This window comes from Festucalex cinctus, chromosome 9 (assembly GCF_051991245.1).
Source record: "Festucalex cinctus isolate MCC-2025b chromosome 9, RoL_Fcin_1.0, whole genome shotgun sequence".
NCBI classification, from domain to species: domain Eukaryota; kingdom Metazoa; phylum Chordata; class Actinopteri; order Syngnathiformes; family Syngnathidae; genus Festucalex; species Festucalex cinctus.
The window spans coordinates 29,855,323-29,873,596 of record NC_135419.1 but is presented as its reverse complement, the minus strand read 5'-3'; the positions used below and the strand labels follow the sequence as shown (position 1 = coordinate 29,873,596).

At 43.0% G+C, this 18,274-nt stretch overlaps 1 protein-coding gene across 6 annotated transcripts in view; it reads right to left on the bottom strand.

Moving 5' to 3' along the window:
* Window positions 1-18,274, bottom strand: part of trappc11 (trafficking protein particle complex subunit 11) — a 411,517-nt gene that overhangs the window by 162,003 nt on the left and 231,240 nt on the right. For all 6 annotated transcript variants that reach the window (XR_013284891.1, XR_013284892.1, XR_013284890.1 and 3 more), the window contains one exon: window positions 4,021-4,153. Coding sequence is in view for 3 of the 6 variants with exons in the window: in XM_077531543.1 (XP_077387669.1) it covers window positions 4,021-4,153 (133 nt within the window). In the remaining 3 variants the exon portion in view is untranslated. The remainder of the gene's footprint in view (window positions 1-4,020; window positions 4,154-18,274) is intronic.

The window sequence follows — 18,274 nt, the reverse complement described above, 5'->3', positions numbered from 1 at the left end:
ACCCCTCTTTTTACCATTTTTATATGATGAAAACAAGGAGTTTCTAAAGCCCATCTTCTTTAATTTATCATGCTCACCATCAGATAAATGAGTTTCCTGCCAAAAACACTGGCTTTCTCCTTTTTTACTTTAGCTATCATTTTACTTCTCTTGATGGGATTATTCAACCCATTTACATTCAAAGAGAGAATGTTATAATATTGATAAGGCATTTTTCTTTCCTTTGAAACATTGCACTTGTAACATCTCGGACCAACAAAACCAAACAAAAAGGAGAAAAAATAAAACCAAAGAAAAACCAACAGGGAAGCTAACATGTCGCTTCTAATTGTGAGGGGTCTTGTCACAAAGTGGGGGCCCTCTGTAGAAAAAACTTCTTGTGGCGTGAACATTAATCCACAGGTATCAGCCTTCTCATTAGGGCTGGGTTAAACGATTATATTTGTAATCGATTAATCTAGAAAATAGTTTTTCGATGCATCGATGAATCGAACGTTTCACTTTTAAATGCGATTCGATTCAGATTCGATTATCGATTATCTCCCTATAATTTGACCTCTATAGCAATTAATGCTAATTTATCTCCATGAGTAAAACACAATTGTCTTCTTTCCAATATATTTTTTATTCAAGTTCAAAAATGAATTTTATTGAACAAGACGACAAAGTGCACACAGCTGTTGTGCAATTGAATCCTACAATAAAGAAATAATAAAATAAAGCTCTCTTTTAATAAGTAAAACTGCAAAAGCCATAATCTGAACCAAAATCTTATCAACATTAAAAAAAAAAAAAAAAAAAAAAAAAAACTAGCAGTGGTGACGGCTGCAATTTTCAAAACAATACAGCTCCACCACCACTCTCACGCTTTCTGTGTGCATCTGCTCAGGTGTGTGTGTGTGTTGTAGTCATGTGTTGTGTTGGAGTGGATGTTCGCATCTCAACATGCTCAGCTGTCAGGCTTGACCTTTTTTTTGGTTGACTATATTTCCAGTCACTGAAAAATGCCTTTCATATGGCGTGGATGTTGTTTGTTTATTAATAGACAGAAATAAAAAAAATAAAAAAATAAAAAGTTTACGTGTATATGAAGTGTGTGTCTGTGTCAATTAAAAAAAAAAAAAGCAACAAGCGAGTGTGTGAGGGCTGTGTGTTTGCGTGTGCTAAAGTGGGTACATGTTCTGTGTGCGAGGCTGGAGCACAAGTTACATGGTGCAGTTTGGATGAATGACGGGGTTACTCATTGCCAACAAGGAAAGAAAAAAAAAGTTGAAAACTTACGATGTCTGCTCCACACAAGAAGCTCCCGGGTGCCCCCTCTTAATCGCGGTTGTGCTTTTATGATATGCCAAGTACTTTGCATTTTTAGGTGTAAAGTACTCCCATACTTCGGACGTCTTATTTTGAGGTCGTTTCTTCTCCCCGGACTCGCTGCTACTCGATGCTGCGGTCGCTGCTATTTTTGATTCAAAAACTGTATCCCGTCGCGCTGCGCACAGCGGAAGAAAAAAAGGAGGCAATTCTGCTTCTCAGCTTCCGCGTCATCCATCTCGTAGAAACAATAGACACATCATTGTATTGTGTCATTGCTAGCTTGCTTCACACATCAACAATTAAAACTCTTTGACTGCCAGGCGTTATAAAAACAAAACAAAAAAATCCACAGTGCCAGCCGCTTTTGAGCATTTTATCTCATCTTTCAAGGCAAAAAGAATATTGTTTGCCTTTACTACATATACAGTGTGGCTACTCAATGAAAGATCGCATTCCATTCATTGGAATTTTACTAATCATCATGAAACGTCTTTGGCAGTCAAAGAGTTAAAAAAAACAAAACAAAACAAAAAAAAAAAACTCCACACTTTCTCCATTTTTGACCCGGCCCCTGCCGGTACACGTGCTTGCTTGTCATGTCTTCCGGGTATCCGCAAACCACAACGATCGTTGCCCTCCATTGCTAAACTGTAATTGTGCACAATATACGTGCATTGTATGTTCTGCTTCTTTTTTTTTTTTTTTTTTTTGCGCCCTGTGTTTTTGTCTGCAAGGTAACGTATATTTGGTGGCCCAGACATTGCGCGATGGCGGCAAAAGTGACGCATCGACGTGCATTTATTGCGTCGACGTATTTTTTGCGTCGACATCATCGATTACGTCGACGCGTTGTCCCAGCCCTACTTCTCATATCGCCGGTATAGTAGTTGTCCAGTAGTGGGAAGTTCCAATCGGGTGTCTCATTCATCCCCCGCTGGGGGCTCGGGCCCCATTCTGCGGTACTCACTCAGCTTTTCCCGAATTTGCCGCCGGAACCGCTGTCTCCCTCCCGCACGCTGGGTCTCGGCTGACTCCCAAGGTAGAAGTCGAGCCAGCGTCTCCTCTGAGACGCTTTCCTCTTCTGATCCGCGGCAATTTCGGCCACCTCAAATCCTCGTCTCGTGCCTCGCGTTGTTGTACATGACGGTGCCAGTGTAAAAAAAAACTCGCATCTTCGTTAGGGGGGTTTGGAAACGTATGCCCTTGTCTTTCAACGCCTTCTTTACGGGGATATATTGCTTCCGTTTGCTCTGTACTTCCGTAGCATAATCGTGATCAAAATATACTGGTTTGTTTTGAATCCGAAGCTTCTACCTCCATGCGTCTCGAAGAATCTGCTCTTTCACTGAGAACCGAAGGAAGCGAACCACCATGGAACGAGAGGGGGCACCCGATGGAGGCTTGTGGGCAAGAGCACGATTCCCAAGTCCGGGTGACTTTCGGCTCCCAGCTCCGACTTGAGAAAATTTTCAATGAAAGCCACAGCGGATGTACCCTCAGCGTCCTCGAGTATACCGTAGATTCGGATATTCTTGCGCCGGGAGCGCCCTTCCAAATCCGCCACTTTCTCCTTTAGAGCCCGTTGGTTAGTAAGAAGTTGGGTGAGAGTCTCTTTGACACCAATGTCCCATTTCTCCATGTCGGCTAAACTTTTCTCCACTTCTCCAACACATTTTGCTGTCCCCTTGACTCGATTTGTCACTTCGTTTATCTTCCGGTTTACCTCCGCGGTGTGCTCCTCCATTTGTTTTTTCTTCTCGAAAACATGCTCAGAAGTCAGCAAGGTCTTTTTTGAGTTCGGCTTGAAGCGAAGCCATCCCCGATGTCATAACCTCGCTCATCACTTTGCGAATTGAATCCAGAGTTTCATTCCCTTTCGGGGCTCCATCTTGATTTGCTACGCTATCACATGGCACAGCTACTCCTTCGGTTTCTCGCTCAACATTGTGTCGTAGCCTATAACCTTTTTTCTTGCTTTTATCCCCACTCATTATGGCAACAAAATAAAATCGTTTGGACGAGTAAGACTCTTGAATTATTATCAAATTTGCGGCTGATATCCGGAGCTCAGTCACTACGCGGCCATCTTGTCTACCGCGCCACCGGAAGTCCCTTTGCACAGCATCTTGAGAATTTATTGTCACACAGAACATGCAACGTGAAGTCAACCACAGCAGTATAGATAAGGATTTTTCTTCTAAAATATAACAATATAATAAGTTTTCATTTGTGCTAGTCTATATTGCCTTTAAATGGCTTGCATCGGGCGAAAAACCTCCCAAGTCACAATTTGATACTATTGCGGGTGTTATTTTGAGAAACTGTTGACGAATCTACTAATCGTCAATCAACGTGTGGGTGTTATTTTGACAAACTATTGACCAATCTTAAACATTGACAATGGATTGCTCCCTTTGATGATGCTTTGTTACTGGTTGAACAAACAAGCTGTTTTGGGGGTCTCCTGAGAAATTATTATTTTGGAGATACAAGGTTTTGGCCCGACACCAGCTAAATTACAGATATTTACTGAAATTATGACTTCACTACTGCAATAGCATTGGTTTGTGATACAGCATAGGGCACATATTTGGGTCACAATGTGTCATAGGAACAGAACTCTGTTGTGATTTGAGAATCTCCATAATTAAAAACATTTTAGTCCTGGATAATGGTGTATTGGCCACTGTGTGAGTTTTTACTTACTGAATGGTATGTAGTCCTGCACATCAATAATTAATTCATTTGAGCCACCGGAGGCTATGCATTCATTCCACAGTGACTGTACTGCATGAGCTGAAAACAGATCACAATGAGGCTCAGCATCCGGTATCTTGTTCTAATGGAAAGAATATTGATGTGTTAGTTTGTCCACTATATACAATGCAGTATACTAGTACAAGCCTTCTCAGGGGGGAAAAAAAAGAGCTATTGCATTAGGACAGAAAGCACCTGTGTTGAAGGAGGGAGACATCTAAAGGACACTTGGGTTGACCTCAAGATACTTAAATGAAACGTAAAAGACACTTAAAAGTTTACTCAATGATGTACATGCCATATTGAATGCCTCCTCTGTATGGGTAGAAAATAAAACAAAAAACATAACTCTCCTTGGAAGTTTTACCTGACAAATGAATAATGACATAATGCTCTAAATGAGGGCTACCCAACCTTATTTGCCCCAAAATCTATTTATCATAGACATATTGCAAACGACATTGAGGATTTAACACACGCTCTATGGTTTGATAGCGCAGAGCGTTCCCAAGGAGCTAAACTTGTTGGTCTTGGACACAGCTCAGCTCTTTATTTGAACGTTACAGTAAGGTAACTCATCTCTTGTTCCGGCGACTTCAAAAACGATGATGAAAGAAAGACGAATGAACAGGATTGCATATTGCTTGTATTAGTGCTGTCACTAACAACTTTTTTAAAAATCGAGTGGCCTATCAATTATTCAATCGATTAATAGACTAATAGCCCCGCCTCAAAAATACATATAAAAATTATATATATATATATATATATATATATATACTTATATATATATATATATACGTATACATTTATATATATACGTATATATATATACATATATATATATATATATATATATATATATACTTATATATATACGTATATATATATATATATATATATATATATATATATATATATATATATATATATATACGTATATATATATATATACGTATATATATATATATATATAAATGTATACGTATATATATATATATAAATGTATACGTATATATATATATATATATATATATATATATATATATATAAATGTATACGTATATATATATATATATAAATGTATACGTATATATATATATAAATGTATACGTATATATATATATAAATGTATACGTATATATATATATATATATATATATATATATATATATAAATGTATACATATATATATATATATATATATATATATATATATATATATTGTTGAATTGAGTGGGATTGAGTGGGTCAGATGAAACGCCATATCATATAAAATGAGATAACAAATTAATGGACTAGACTCAATTCTTAGTTCGAGACCAATTGGTGTCTACATGAGTGAAAACCAAACCAAATGGCCTCTGTGCGTAGCTCCCTAAAGCACCACCAGATGCCGCCAAACCTGTACAACCAAGCTGCACTCAGCACAGCCCGGACATACCATATAAGGTAACGGAAGTGGCCAAATACAAATTAAGTGTAAATAAAGGGTATCCTGAATTAAGTAATAATACACACACACAATCTATATTCGATAATTGTTAACCTGAGTTATGGATCAATGATTACAGCACATTGATGCCAACTATGAAGTTTGCTGTCTTTTCTTTCATTTACTTTACGAGCGATACTGTCTTAATCGCTGATGACATTGCTGTAACTGCATTGAGTGAAGAGACTACCTGTATGCATTGTCTAACTCTCAAACAATGACATGCACGATGTATAACCAGAACTAGAAATAACCTGTTAAGTTCCTTGAGAGGATTTGGGATTAACATGTCATGTATATACATGTTATTCATGCTTGCTTAGTTATGTTTAAAACATTAATACATATAGGATGTGTTGATTTTAATATTATGATTGTTGAATAAGAGCTAAGACTATTGACATATGTATTACAAGTAGAACAGAAGCTTTTAGCCCCACATTGAATTTCCTGTTTGAAAAACAGGAACTGGTTGCTAAGCTACGCCAGCCACAGAGCGCAACCTGTTTCAACAGTTTCCTGTGTGTGTTGATGCAAAGATTAAGCCCCAACGTTGCGCGCTTCTAACTGAACTGTGTGGAAACTTACTGAGAACAAGTCCCAACATGTTTTGCGCATTGATATGAGAAGAGACTGGAAATCCCCACGTAGGCGCGGAAGGACACACTCGCCATGATGAAACCAGTGGCACGCACCCAAGTTTATAAAAGATCGTCCCCTGCGATGATCGAGGCTCTTCTTCGTCACCCTGCGATGTGATCTGTATGGAGTGTGTTGCTGAAGGTTGATTCTCGGCTTCGTGGGACTTAGGTTTCTTCATGAAAGGACTTTGACTCTTTGCCGTGAGTGAATCATTCTTCAAAGATTGGGTAAAGTAAAAATTGTTTATTAATAAGGGGTTTAAGATGAAGATATGAAAGATTAATCGCGTGTAGGGTGAGAGCCTTTTAACCACTCCCATATCTTTAAATTAATTTTGACCAAAAACGCCTTATTTTGAATCGGGTTTTGAGTTCTCTTGAGAAATGATCAATCTTAGAAAGCTCTTATAAAAGGTTTAAATATTATTTTGATTCCTGTTTCCTATTTTATTTTATCTTTATTGATTTTATGTGTTTATTTTAAATGTGATTTTCATGAATTATATTTGCTATATTATTATTGTCAATAAAAATCATTAAAAGACTATTTGTGAATTAATCATTTTATTTGTTTCTTTTTATTTTATTTCTTTCGGACATTTTTTAAGTCCGAGGTCGTTTTATAAGACCTAAATAAAATAATTTATAAACCAAGTGTGAATTTATTATTTTATTTGATTCTTTTTATTTATTTTTTTTATTTATTTATTTTTTTTTATTTAATTTTGTTTTTATTTGTTTGGATCATTTTGTAAGTCAGCATTATATTTCTTCGAGACGGACACAACAGCAACGGACGTCCGGAAAGAGGTAAGTGCATGCGAATGACATCTAACCAGTGTTTCCATCTGTATTAATAAAGTCAAATACTCCTGCTTGATATGAAACAAATCCGTATGATCCTTACAAGGATTATTAAATGACTAGGTCAATAACAAATGCAAACAACTTATGAAAGTGGAGCTGCCAATGTAAGTGAGGTGTTCATACTATTATTCCTGGGCTCTGTGTGGTTATTCACTCGGGATTGATAGGTGGATGGAAACGGATTGGCCTCATGATAAGATGACAGTGAACAAACCTAGGTGAATCCACTTTGACATATCGGCTTAACTAATTCCCGTATCCTCACGCTGACGCCTTAGAGCCGGTGAGGGAAAAGGGGAATTTCTAACCCTTTGATTGGAGAGTCGATCAGGACATATTTCCCGATTTAAGTCCTGCGGGTAAGCGGAAGTTGACATGTGGCGCCCATACGTGGGGCTCGATTGACTCATTTTTGTCAAAATCGGGGTCGATCGAAGCCCAAACAGGAACCCGAGTGAGCGCGGCTCTGAGCGGTGGGCACAGTGCTTGGAGTTGACGGCGAACTCGCTGATAAATTGTCATGTCAGACGACCCTGAGCTAACACAAAATTAGTCTCTTTGATGAATAGGGTTTCATGGAAAAGAACTGCTTTAATTGTGAAAATCTAGTGTGATTTTTGAATTGAAGTTGATTGTACTATTTTGTGTTAAAGGAACGGTGACTGGCTCCCCCAGGAGACTTACACTCCTACCGAAGCTGAGTGTGAGAAAGCCATTCAAAGTGAATGAGCTTTTACAGCGACCTGCTGCTCTGGTCGGCTGTGAAGGTACTGATAGTGTACCTGGTAGAGCGCGCTGCGCCGCGCTTTCCTGAGGGAGGGGCTGAGTCAAGGGGTGGTTCAAGCCCGTCCGCAAAGAGGAGGAGGGCTTGAACAGTTAGAGTTGATAGTGGGGGGCTGCTCGGTGAGAAGCAGTCTCTTTCAACTGTGTGATGATAAACTATGGGTTATGCTATTTAGGCTTTCCACATTGGGTGCGGTTGCCGATTTTAGTGGCTTGTCATTATAGATACCCATTTATAGCAAATCTACCATATTCTTTGCTTGGTTATTGCGGGGTGCCCGAAAATATTTATGGTCCCTTTTCTTTGATAGCGGACCCATTGACCGAGGCTGCCGCCACTACAGGCATAACCCTGATCCCCCATCCCCTGCCTTTCCTCCTTGTATTTTTGCGAAAATTTTAAGTTTTCGGTTCCCGACAGGAGTGTCCATTGGCACAAGAAGAAAGTCGTCGAGAACTAAGGAGAGAAGGTAGGTGTTTCCACTAGACTAATGTTCTAGTGGAGGCAGCCTTTTTCGGTTCCCGACAGGAGTGTCCATTGGCACAAGAAGAAAGTCGTCGAGAACTAAGGAGAGAAGGTAGGTGTTTCCACTAGACTAATGTTCTAGTGGAAGCAGCCTTTTTCGGTTCCCCGACAGGAGTGTCCATTGGCACAAGAAGAAAGTCGTCGAGAACTAAGGAGAGAAGGTAGGTGTTTCCACTAGACTAATGTTCTAGTGGAGGCAGCCTTTTTCGGTTCCCGACAGGAGTGTCCATTGGCACAAGAAGAAAGTCGTCGAGAACTAAGGAGAGAAGGTAGGTGTTTCCACTAGACTAATGTTCTAGTGGAAGCAGCCTTTTTCGGTTCCCGACAGGAGTGTCCATTGGCACAAGAAGAAAGTCATCGAGAACTAAGGAGAGAAGGTAGGTGTTTCCACTAGACTAATGTTCTAGTGGAAGCAGCCTTTTTCGGTTCCCCGACAGGAGTGTCCATTGGCACAAGAAGAAAGTCTTTGACGACCCAGGAGAGAAGGTAGGTGTTTCCACTAGACTAATGTTCTAGTGGAAGCAGCCTTTTTCGGTTCCCTGATAGGAGTGTCCATTGACACAAGAAGAAATCCACATCCCGGAAAAGAGAAGCGGGAAGGATTGCAACCGACCTAAAAGTATTACACACCCCACCGTTTAAGAGAGGACATCCGCCGACGAGTGAAGGTAGGAAACCCGAACGCGGTAGTCCCGATAAAGGTAGAGGCAACGTACACGGGTACGGAGCTGAGTAACCAGGAGCTATAGTACGTCCCTGAAACCCATAGCGCACGGGAAGGCTTCGGAAATAGATAGCTCCACTCCTACAATAAGGAAGCAAAGCGGGCTATAAAACACGCTAGTGAAATAATGGAAAAATTGACAGGGAAAAATGGAGGGGAAAAACCCCCCAGCCCTACAGAGAGGGGAGCAGGATTAATGCCTGAATTCTGTCCTCTAGAACAAGCAGATATACCAGTAGTGGTTATGCTACTGGGTGAAGGTGTAGATCGATGGCCACCAGGAGCCTGAAGGCACCTGGAAGTAAACAACCCTTCAATCCATCCTACCGACTTCCCAGCCGAGGTGGAAAGGTCGGTGAAGGAAACGGGAGTGTTCGTGAGTGAATTTCCCGAAATAATGGGCATAGCAACCGTAGTGGTAAACCACCCCCAAGAGGGATGCACCTCTGGGACGGTGGGCCTTTGGGTCCACTGGTGGACTGTGTTGTTAGATGTGTATAATGTAATGGAAGTGGTTAGCACCGGAGTCCAGTGGGACCCGACGATAAAATCCCTTGCCGAGAAAATGCACATAAGGGTGGAATTGACAAATCCCAAGGGGACTGAAGCTTTAAGCCTCAACCTCTGGGAGCAACCGAAGTTGAAAGAGCTCCAAATGGCGCGGAAACGGCCAGCTGAGGCCGCCAGTGAAGAGGGCTTTTTTGATACGGGCTCATGTGTCCGGGTAGAGGAGGATGCAGGAGCATCGGAGAATGAAGGCTCAGGTATAACTGTGAAAATGACTCCCCTGATAAGAACGGAGCCCCTGGGCGGGCTGCCGGAGGAAACAAAAAGGGTTTCAATCGGGAATGGAGTAATATTGTGTCACTATGTGGGAAGCCCCTGGCAAATACAGGGGGATGTTATAGTGGTAATCACAGATAGATCACTAAAATCGCATAGTAAAGCGCTTAGAAATATTTTAAGGCAGGAAGCTGGACAAGAATAGGAATTAGAGGTTAAACAAAAATTACAAAAAGAATACCAGCGGCCAATAATAGCGGCAAAAACTAGTGGCGGGAACACTCCCTACGGCATGATAATTCACGTGCCCGGGACAGAGTGGAACCCTAAAAATGATCAGTCACAATATGCGGACGAAATGGCAAAAGCATTGGAGAGAGGGGTTGACAAAGCGCTGGGAGAGGGAGCGGAGAGAATAGTGATAGATGTAAACTGGATAAAAACTGGGAAAATGCAGTGGCAACAGGCTGAATCCATAGCGGTAGCCGCGTTCACTTTAAGGGCTAAAACTCCTGTAACAACTCCATCGGGAGTAGAATTTGTGGTAGCAATATCAAAAAAGCAGAGAGAGGAGCGAGTTAAATCAGTGACAGATGAGATTTTATCCCGAACTAGACAAATGGAACGTGAACGACGCCAACTCCAGCAATCAACAAATGGAGGGCCCAGGGACTCGCCCCAGTCACCATCCCCAGTTAGAACAACTCCCGTTCCTTCCCCAGTAAGCGGAGGGATGTCAGGAGCTGCTCGGGTGGTAGAAGATGAAGAACAGGCGGGACCGAGCAAACAAACCCCAAAGGGAAAGAATAAAGCCCCTAGGGGGACAGTGACCTTCAGCCCCGTCACATCCACCCCGGGAACGGCACGGGATCCCGTTCCGGGACGACCTCCAATGAAGACGGTGCCCCTGCCACAGTGTTTGATACCAGGAGACGGGAGCGAAGAGGAAGATGATGGAGAGCAGGCTCCTGTTTCAACCGCGATTGGCGCTAACCCCGCTGACGAAGACCAAGACTCAACCTCATCAGAAGATGACCCGGCCAACCCCAGCCAGAACCCAAAAATAGTCACAAGACCAGTGAATAGAAGAAAGAAAAATCCTCAACCGACGTTTGACGTGTACCGGTCCTCAGAAAGGATAGCTAGGGATGTTAGCCTGGGATGGATCGAGACAAAGGATGGGCGAAAAGCTTACATACCCGAGGCAGGGCAAGTAAATCGCCCTTATCCACCTGCCTGGCTTAATAAGCTAGATAGTAAAATGCCTCTAACTATGCGAATAACTTATCGCGAGGCTGTTAACATTTTACAGGCTCCGCCATATACCACATTACTTGCTCACCAAGACCTGACTAAGAATTTCAGGGATGGTTACGTGGCGGTGGCACATGATTTTATGTTAAGACGGCTCAAAAAAGCAATAAATGATAAAGCAAAATGTGAGCTGAGAGCCGACGATGATTTAAATTCAGATTCGGATAATGATGGAGCAGCGGTTACTTTAACAGTACCAGCTGCCCCGAGAACCTCCTTGAACCAACAGACCCAATATATGACACAGTTGGGATCAACTACAATAGTACCGAACCCAATAAATCAGCCACACGACATAGAGGGTGATGTGCAACAGTTTAAGACCTTAAAGGAGTTGGTTCGCCAAAAAGGTAGGCTAGAGACAGCTAAAGAGTATTTAGTTGAGACATGGCCTATGATTAGGGACGCCCCAGGAGGAGATGGTGCTAAGAAGCTATGGCTTCAGTACATCATCGCTAGTCCTGTTGGACCAAACGAAACACCACAACAAGTCTACGAAAGATGGGTGGATGGTGAAGATGAGGATGAAGATGCTCATATCAGCAGGGCTAGAGAACAACTCAAGAGGGACGTTTCCCTGCTAAATGTGTGGCACAAAATTAAGGAAGTTATATCTCCAAATAGGTATATCAAAGTGCTGCGAATGATTGTTAAGGAAAAAGGGAACGAAGCTGTCTTTGTAAAAATGGCCCCTAATAGCACGACGCTGAAAATTGAAGCCTCCGTTAAGAAGTGGGATCGCCTGACCAAGCATAACGCTGAGAAGAGGAGAACGGGACCAGTTGCTAGTCGAACCCGGGGGAACGAACAGCAAGTCCAGCAGGGAGCTCAGCGGCCAGTTCAGACTGTCCCCTACATAAGACCACAGCAGCAGAGAATGAGCGGAAGTCAGAGACAGGCCACCCAGCCAGGACAGCAGACGAGGCCCCAACCAAGACAACAGCCAGCGGTGCGAAGACCAGGTCCGGCATACATGCCCAAAGAAGAATTTGACAAGTTGAACCCAGAAGAAAGGAAGGCCTTCCTCGAGGCTCGCAAGGCGGCAGCCTCCGGGGGGCCTGGCAAATAATGGGGACAAAGGTACGGGTCACCCTGGAAGGGGTTTACAGAATAGGGGATAACCTTTATGCTAAGGTGGAGGGAGTGCCCTATTTAGTAGACACAGGGGCCGAGGTGTCCATGACCCGTAAAGCCTTAAAACAAATTGGACACCTACAAGTAATGGTAGCCGATGGTTCGATTGCCAAAATGCCGGTAGGAATGTGGAAGGGAATTGTGTGGGTACTGGGACCTCACAATTTGTTGACATTAAAAGATGCAGAAGAAATGAAAAAGCCTAAAAATCAGAAGCAAGTTGCGAAAAAGAGATGTGAAAAACTAAAACCAAAATTAGTGAAAGTAGGCCCTACAAAAATAATACCTGACCAAGAGTGGTATAAATCAGTAGATGTACCTGCCGTAAAAGCCCAACAAATCCAAGACAGTGTGTTAACACTGGAAGGGAAAAAGAAATTAGGTGAAATCCTAGACAAGGCCGCAGTCGCACATTTTAAAAATGATTGCGGAGATTTAGGATCAAAATACATGCATACTATTAGTGGAGGGGTACATCCGCCAGTAAGGCAATATCCCCTCAACCCCGGAGCAGTAGCCGAAATGGAGGTAATTGTAAAAGAATTATTAGCACTTGGCATTATTCGTGAAGAGCTAAATCCTATTACTAATAGCCCAATTCAAGCCGTTAAAAAACCTGAAGCGGTAGGAGGGGATTGGAGGCCGGTCATGAACTTTAAAGCTCTAAACCGCCGTACGGTGGCTAACCGAGCGAGCCTCATAAACCCCCAAGCTTCTTTAAAAACGTTAAGAGTAAAAAAGTATAAATCATGTATTGACCTTGCAAATGGATTCTTTTCCCTGAGAATTGCCAAAGCATCACAAGGGAAAACAGCGTTTACGCATAAAGGAAAAGCATACGTTTGGCAGCGCTTGCCGCAAGGGTATAAGAACTCCCCGAACGTATTTCAATCAGCTGTCTTGCATGTCTTGGAAGGTCTCCCAGTCACAGTTTACATCGATGATGTGTTCATTGCTAGTGACACGGAGGAGGAACATTTAGAGATTTTGCAAGCCGTAATCAAGCGAGTAACGGAGGCAGGATTAAAGCTAAATCTTAAAAAGTGTCAGCTGGCCAGGTTTCAGGTAGATTACTTGGGATTCCAAGTGTCTGAGGACTTGGGGCTGACGCAAGCGTATAGAGAAAAAATAGAACAAATTTTGCCTCCAACGTCCGAGAACGAGCTGCAAAAAATATTAGGACTGTGTAATTATGTTCGAGATCATGTTCCGTACTATCAGAAATTTGCGAGACCCCTTTATGCCCGACTGCGTAAAAATCCTAACGAAAAGAAAACAAAAGACTGGCCTTGGTCGGCTAAAGACCAAGAAAATTTAGAAGGGCTCAAAAACGCAGTAAAAAATGCTATACGCCTCGAGCCGAGAAGCTTGGAAGTTAGGTTAGTTGCCGAGATTCAATGTGATGAAGATAACGCAATGGTAAGTGTTAGTAATGAAGGTGCCGGCTTAGTGACACTATGGACTTATACTATAAATAATGTTGAGAAAAAGTTTCCCCAGGAGGAGAGAGAATTAGCGGTTCTTGCTAAATATTGGGGAACTTAAAAGATTTAGCCCAAGGGCAAGGTATAAAAGTGGTTACGCAGAGTCAAGTACATCGATACCTGCGTAAAAACACACTAGAAAGTACTAAAGCAACTAATGTGAGATGGGGGAGGTGGGAAGATATTCTGCTAGACCCTGATTTAGAGATAGGACCAGCAAAATCCATATCTAATAAACAGGCGAAAATAATAAACTGTGAGGAGAAACCATATGAATGGATTCTATACACGGATGGGTCCAAAAAGGGTGAAGACCAGCAAGCCCACTGGGGCTTCATCCTGAAACACGAAGGTAGAGAGATATGCCGCAGGAAAGGTCAGACTCCTGGTAGTGCCCAAGCAGGAGAGGCTACAGCGGTGTTAGAAGGTTTATTAGAGGCCATAAGACTACACGTGAGTCGAGTGAGACTTATAACCGATAGTCACTATTGCGCTCAGGCGCTCAAGGAAGACATCCATTTAGGAAGAAAATGGGTTTGAAGGAGCGAGGAGTAAAGAAATCGCTCATGCTGAGTTGTGGAAGAAAATAGCTGAGTTAAGGTTAAATATGACTATCGATGTTGTTCACCAGAAAGCCCACGTCAAGGAGGGGGCTCACTGGAGAGGAAATGATGAAATAGATAAATACGTCCAAGAGAGAAGATTGGTAATTGTAGGAGCAGAAAAATGGGACGATACTCCCAAAGGAGGAAAAGTGGTCCCAGATGAGTTTGTGTGTGAGGTGACTAAGGCCGTACATGAAGCGCTAGGCCATGGAGGTGCCTTGCCCACAAAGAGGGAACTGGAGAAACTGGAACTTTGGATCCCAGAAAAGAAAATCCGTTCAGTTATACGAAACTGCGAGTTGTGTAATAAGTATAATGCAGGACGCCGAGGACAGCGAGTGGACGGATTGACGATTAAAAGCACTGTTCCATGGGCATCAGTTTGCATGGACGTAGCAGGCCCCATGGGAGTAAACGGCACTAAAGGTGAGAAATATCTTGTTGTGCTTGTTGATTCGATGTCGGGACATTTTGGTTTGAAAGCTGTACGTAATGCGAATGCTAATAGCGTACTGAAAACGCTGGAAGAGGGTTGTATGTGGTTAGGCATACCGAGAGAGTTAAGAACTGACAATGGAACTCATTTCAAAAACGCTACAATAGATAGGTGGTGTCAAAAGTGGGGAATAATAAGAACTTATTCGCCACCTTACACCCCTCAAGCTAATGGCGTGGCTGAAAGAACCATTGGGCTAGTTAAAAGTTGGCTCGGGAAAAATGCTAATGGAAAAGAATGGAGTGAAAAATTGATGGAGTTGGTCAAGGACCTGAATGGGAGGAGCCGAGCAGATAGACCTTCCCCTTCAGAGGAATTGAACCAGCGCCCCTTTGTCGCTCCTGAGGTAGGACGGATGCAAAGCACAGAGAACCCTCAGAAAAGGAAGTGCCCATTTGAGGTAGGACAGAGAGTGTGGATTAAAGCTCATGGTCCATCTGATAACCAGGCAGTAAAAGTGAAGTATGATCAGTTTGACATCGTTGAAGAAGTTTTGGACAGAAACACAGTGCGATTGAAGAATAAGGGACTCCAAGGGGTAGAGCAGCTAAAACCGATACCAGTTAATTCGGCCTGAAGCTAAGGAGTAAGACAAATAATTAAAAAATGGAACAAGTCACTCCGGCCTTTGTCAAGCTCGTTATGGTAAAAGGAGCTGTCATTGTGCTGAGGACTGAAAGGGAAATGATGGTTGGTAAGGCATTTAAGCTTTGGATGAATGCAGTAAGAGGATATATTAGCAATAGAGTAGAAGGTTTCAGTTGGCGATCGGCTATCTTGCCCTGCGTAATTTGTGGTGGAGACGAGGAGTCGATGAGCCAGTGGAATATACCCGACGAAGGCTGGATAGACGGCCTTAAGCCGGATTTAAGTGAGGTTGGCTCGGCTAAGGTACTTGAAATACAGGTATGTGGATACTGTAGAATAAAGAGCCTACCTAGAATAAAATTGTATGCGCAGTGGGATTTAGCCCCGGCAAGAGAATACGGAGGCGCAGTTTTGTGAATGTTTGTGGGACGGAGAGAGCATACTGTATTGCCAACATTGCAGGATGAGAATGGGGAAAGGTTCACTGATAAAAGCAGGGGAGGCCGAAGGGTGGCAGCTAACTAGAGCAGAGACCCCGATAAAGTCGCTGAGTTCCGATTTGCTGACCTATTGGCCGATGGAGATAAACGAGAGGACGCGCGACCCACGATTTCAGGCACTGCTCTACAACAACTGGCCGCCAAAAGGAGGTGAGTATTGCTCGGCCCCGCTGATTGTTGGCTCGGAAGCGACGCCAACTTTGATTCATGTTGAACCTATGTATGTGATTGAACCAAAGGTGCCCTGGGCCACGCTAATTAATGTTGCATTAGCCCGAGGGGATATTCCGATGGAAACGTTATCTGATGTCCCACAAGAAAGAGTAGTAAATATTAGTAGCATGTGTAGCAGTTATATAGTAAGGGAAGCTACATTGGATAGAATGGAGTATAAGGCTAAAACAGTAGTGGTGAAGGTGAGTCCAGCGATGTCGCCTCGGAGGGATCCGAGGTCAGACACGGAATACTGGATAAAAGTAAGAGTAATGATGGCTATGAAACCCTATGAGGGTATATACTCTTTGGGAATAGCAGTATCAATGAGTACAGAGGAGGAAGCCAAACGGCTGCACCCCAAATGTACTTTTTATGGGGATTGCCTTAGTGGTAAACTGACAAGAAGGCATAGTGGGGTGGATGGAGATGAAGAAATGGTGTCTAGTAGTAATGAGAAGTTAATGGTATTAGCTCAGGTATCCATAGAAGAACTAGAAAAACTTAATGCTAGTTCATTAGGGAAGGACGAAAACAAGAAACCCAGGTCAGGGGAAAATTTCGATCTTAGAGGTCGCCCGAGGAAAAGATGGGGGCCAGGATGTCCCTACCCGGGTTGTACTAGTGAAGGAAATATGAGCGGCGACCACAAAAGGCATTGGTCGCTACAGGGATGCCCTAGTTTTAAGAAAGCAAACCCATGGAGGTATAATAATTCACATAAATGGAGAAAGATAGTGAAGATGTGTAGAAAGGCCCCTCCTTCCGTTCTTCCCAGAGAAGAACAGATGGAAATGGGAGAAGGACCGGAAACTCCAGCCACAAGGTCAAAGGCGGAAGAGAGGAAAGGGCCGGATACAGGGGAGAGCGCCTCCTCTAACGGGGAGGAGCCAGAAGAAAAAGAGTACAAGCTAGAGTTGAGCGAAGATAGCGAGGAAGACGTGGTAAGAGAACACAAGGTCCTCAAGGTAGTCCTGTCACGCTTTTGGAACAGGCACCAAGATCCACAGCCTTCCACATCTACAAAGGAGTAACAACAGGAGGGAGATGGAAGATGAAATTGCTGAGCTGAAGGATCGAGTAACCAGGTTAGAAACAAGTAGAGAATCAATAGAAAATTTCCTAGGAATATTTATACGGCCCTACACAATCTTTTTGTGGATCTTGGGCAATTTAGGCCATATTGGTTGTCTTTAATTGAGCATTCTCAGGAAAGTACCGCTGAGCAAAGAGAATTGAGAGAAAAAATTAAACTATTGGAAAAGAAAATCGTGGAAATAAAGCCAAGGTTCAGAAGTCCCAGCAGACCCCCGTGAGCCTTGGGCAGGAGGAGTCACCAGGACCCTCAACGGCCCTGTTGTTTGATTATCAAGAATTTCTACGAAATCGGATGCAAGAAAGATTGGCTGAATTGCGGGCCGAGCCTAATGAAGATAAGTAATCAATGGAATAGGTAACGCTAGGAATTGGCAAAAAATGTCCAAATTGATTACTAATAAAAATAAAACCCCTCTTAATTAAAGGAATATGAATTTGGCCCAGTGGACAGTGGAGTCAATTTGAAAATACATGTAAAAGGTAACTAGGTAATGAAAAGCCAGCCCCCAAGAGAAGAAGGAGGAGCTAACGAGATATCAAAACACAGCAGTCCTCAAAGGACCAAACCAAAGATCGAAGGCATGAAACGAGGCTACGATGAAGCGATGGAGGAGGAGCAGGATTTCGATGGCAGCGGTGGCAGGTTAGTAATACCTGAAAAACTTTGTTCAGCCGAGGCAAGGGAACGATTTGAGCGCCGAGGATGGAATCCTCCTGGATACGAAACCCCGATTTATGACATACCCCGACCTGCGACTCTAAACCTGCCTCACCCCCTGACACTCGAGGTAGGTGAAGGGCCGCATGTCTACTCCGATGGAGGAACGATTACACGCCAACCAAAGCGCAAAATGCTAGACAACCACTGATACTCCAGCACATGAAGACCCACTGGACACAGTTCACGAACAACCTGAAACCGACAGAGTGTACATGAACTTTCGTGCCAACC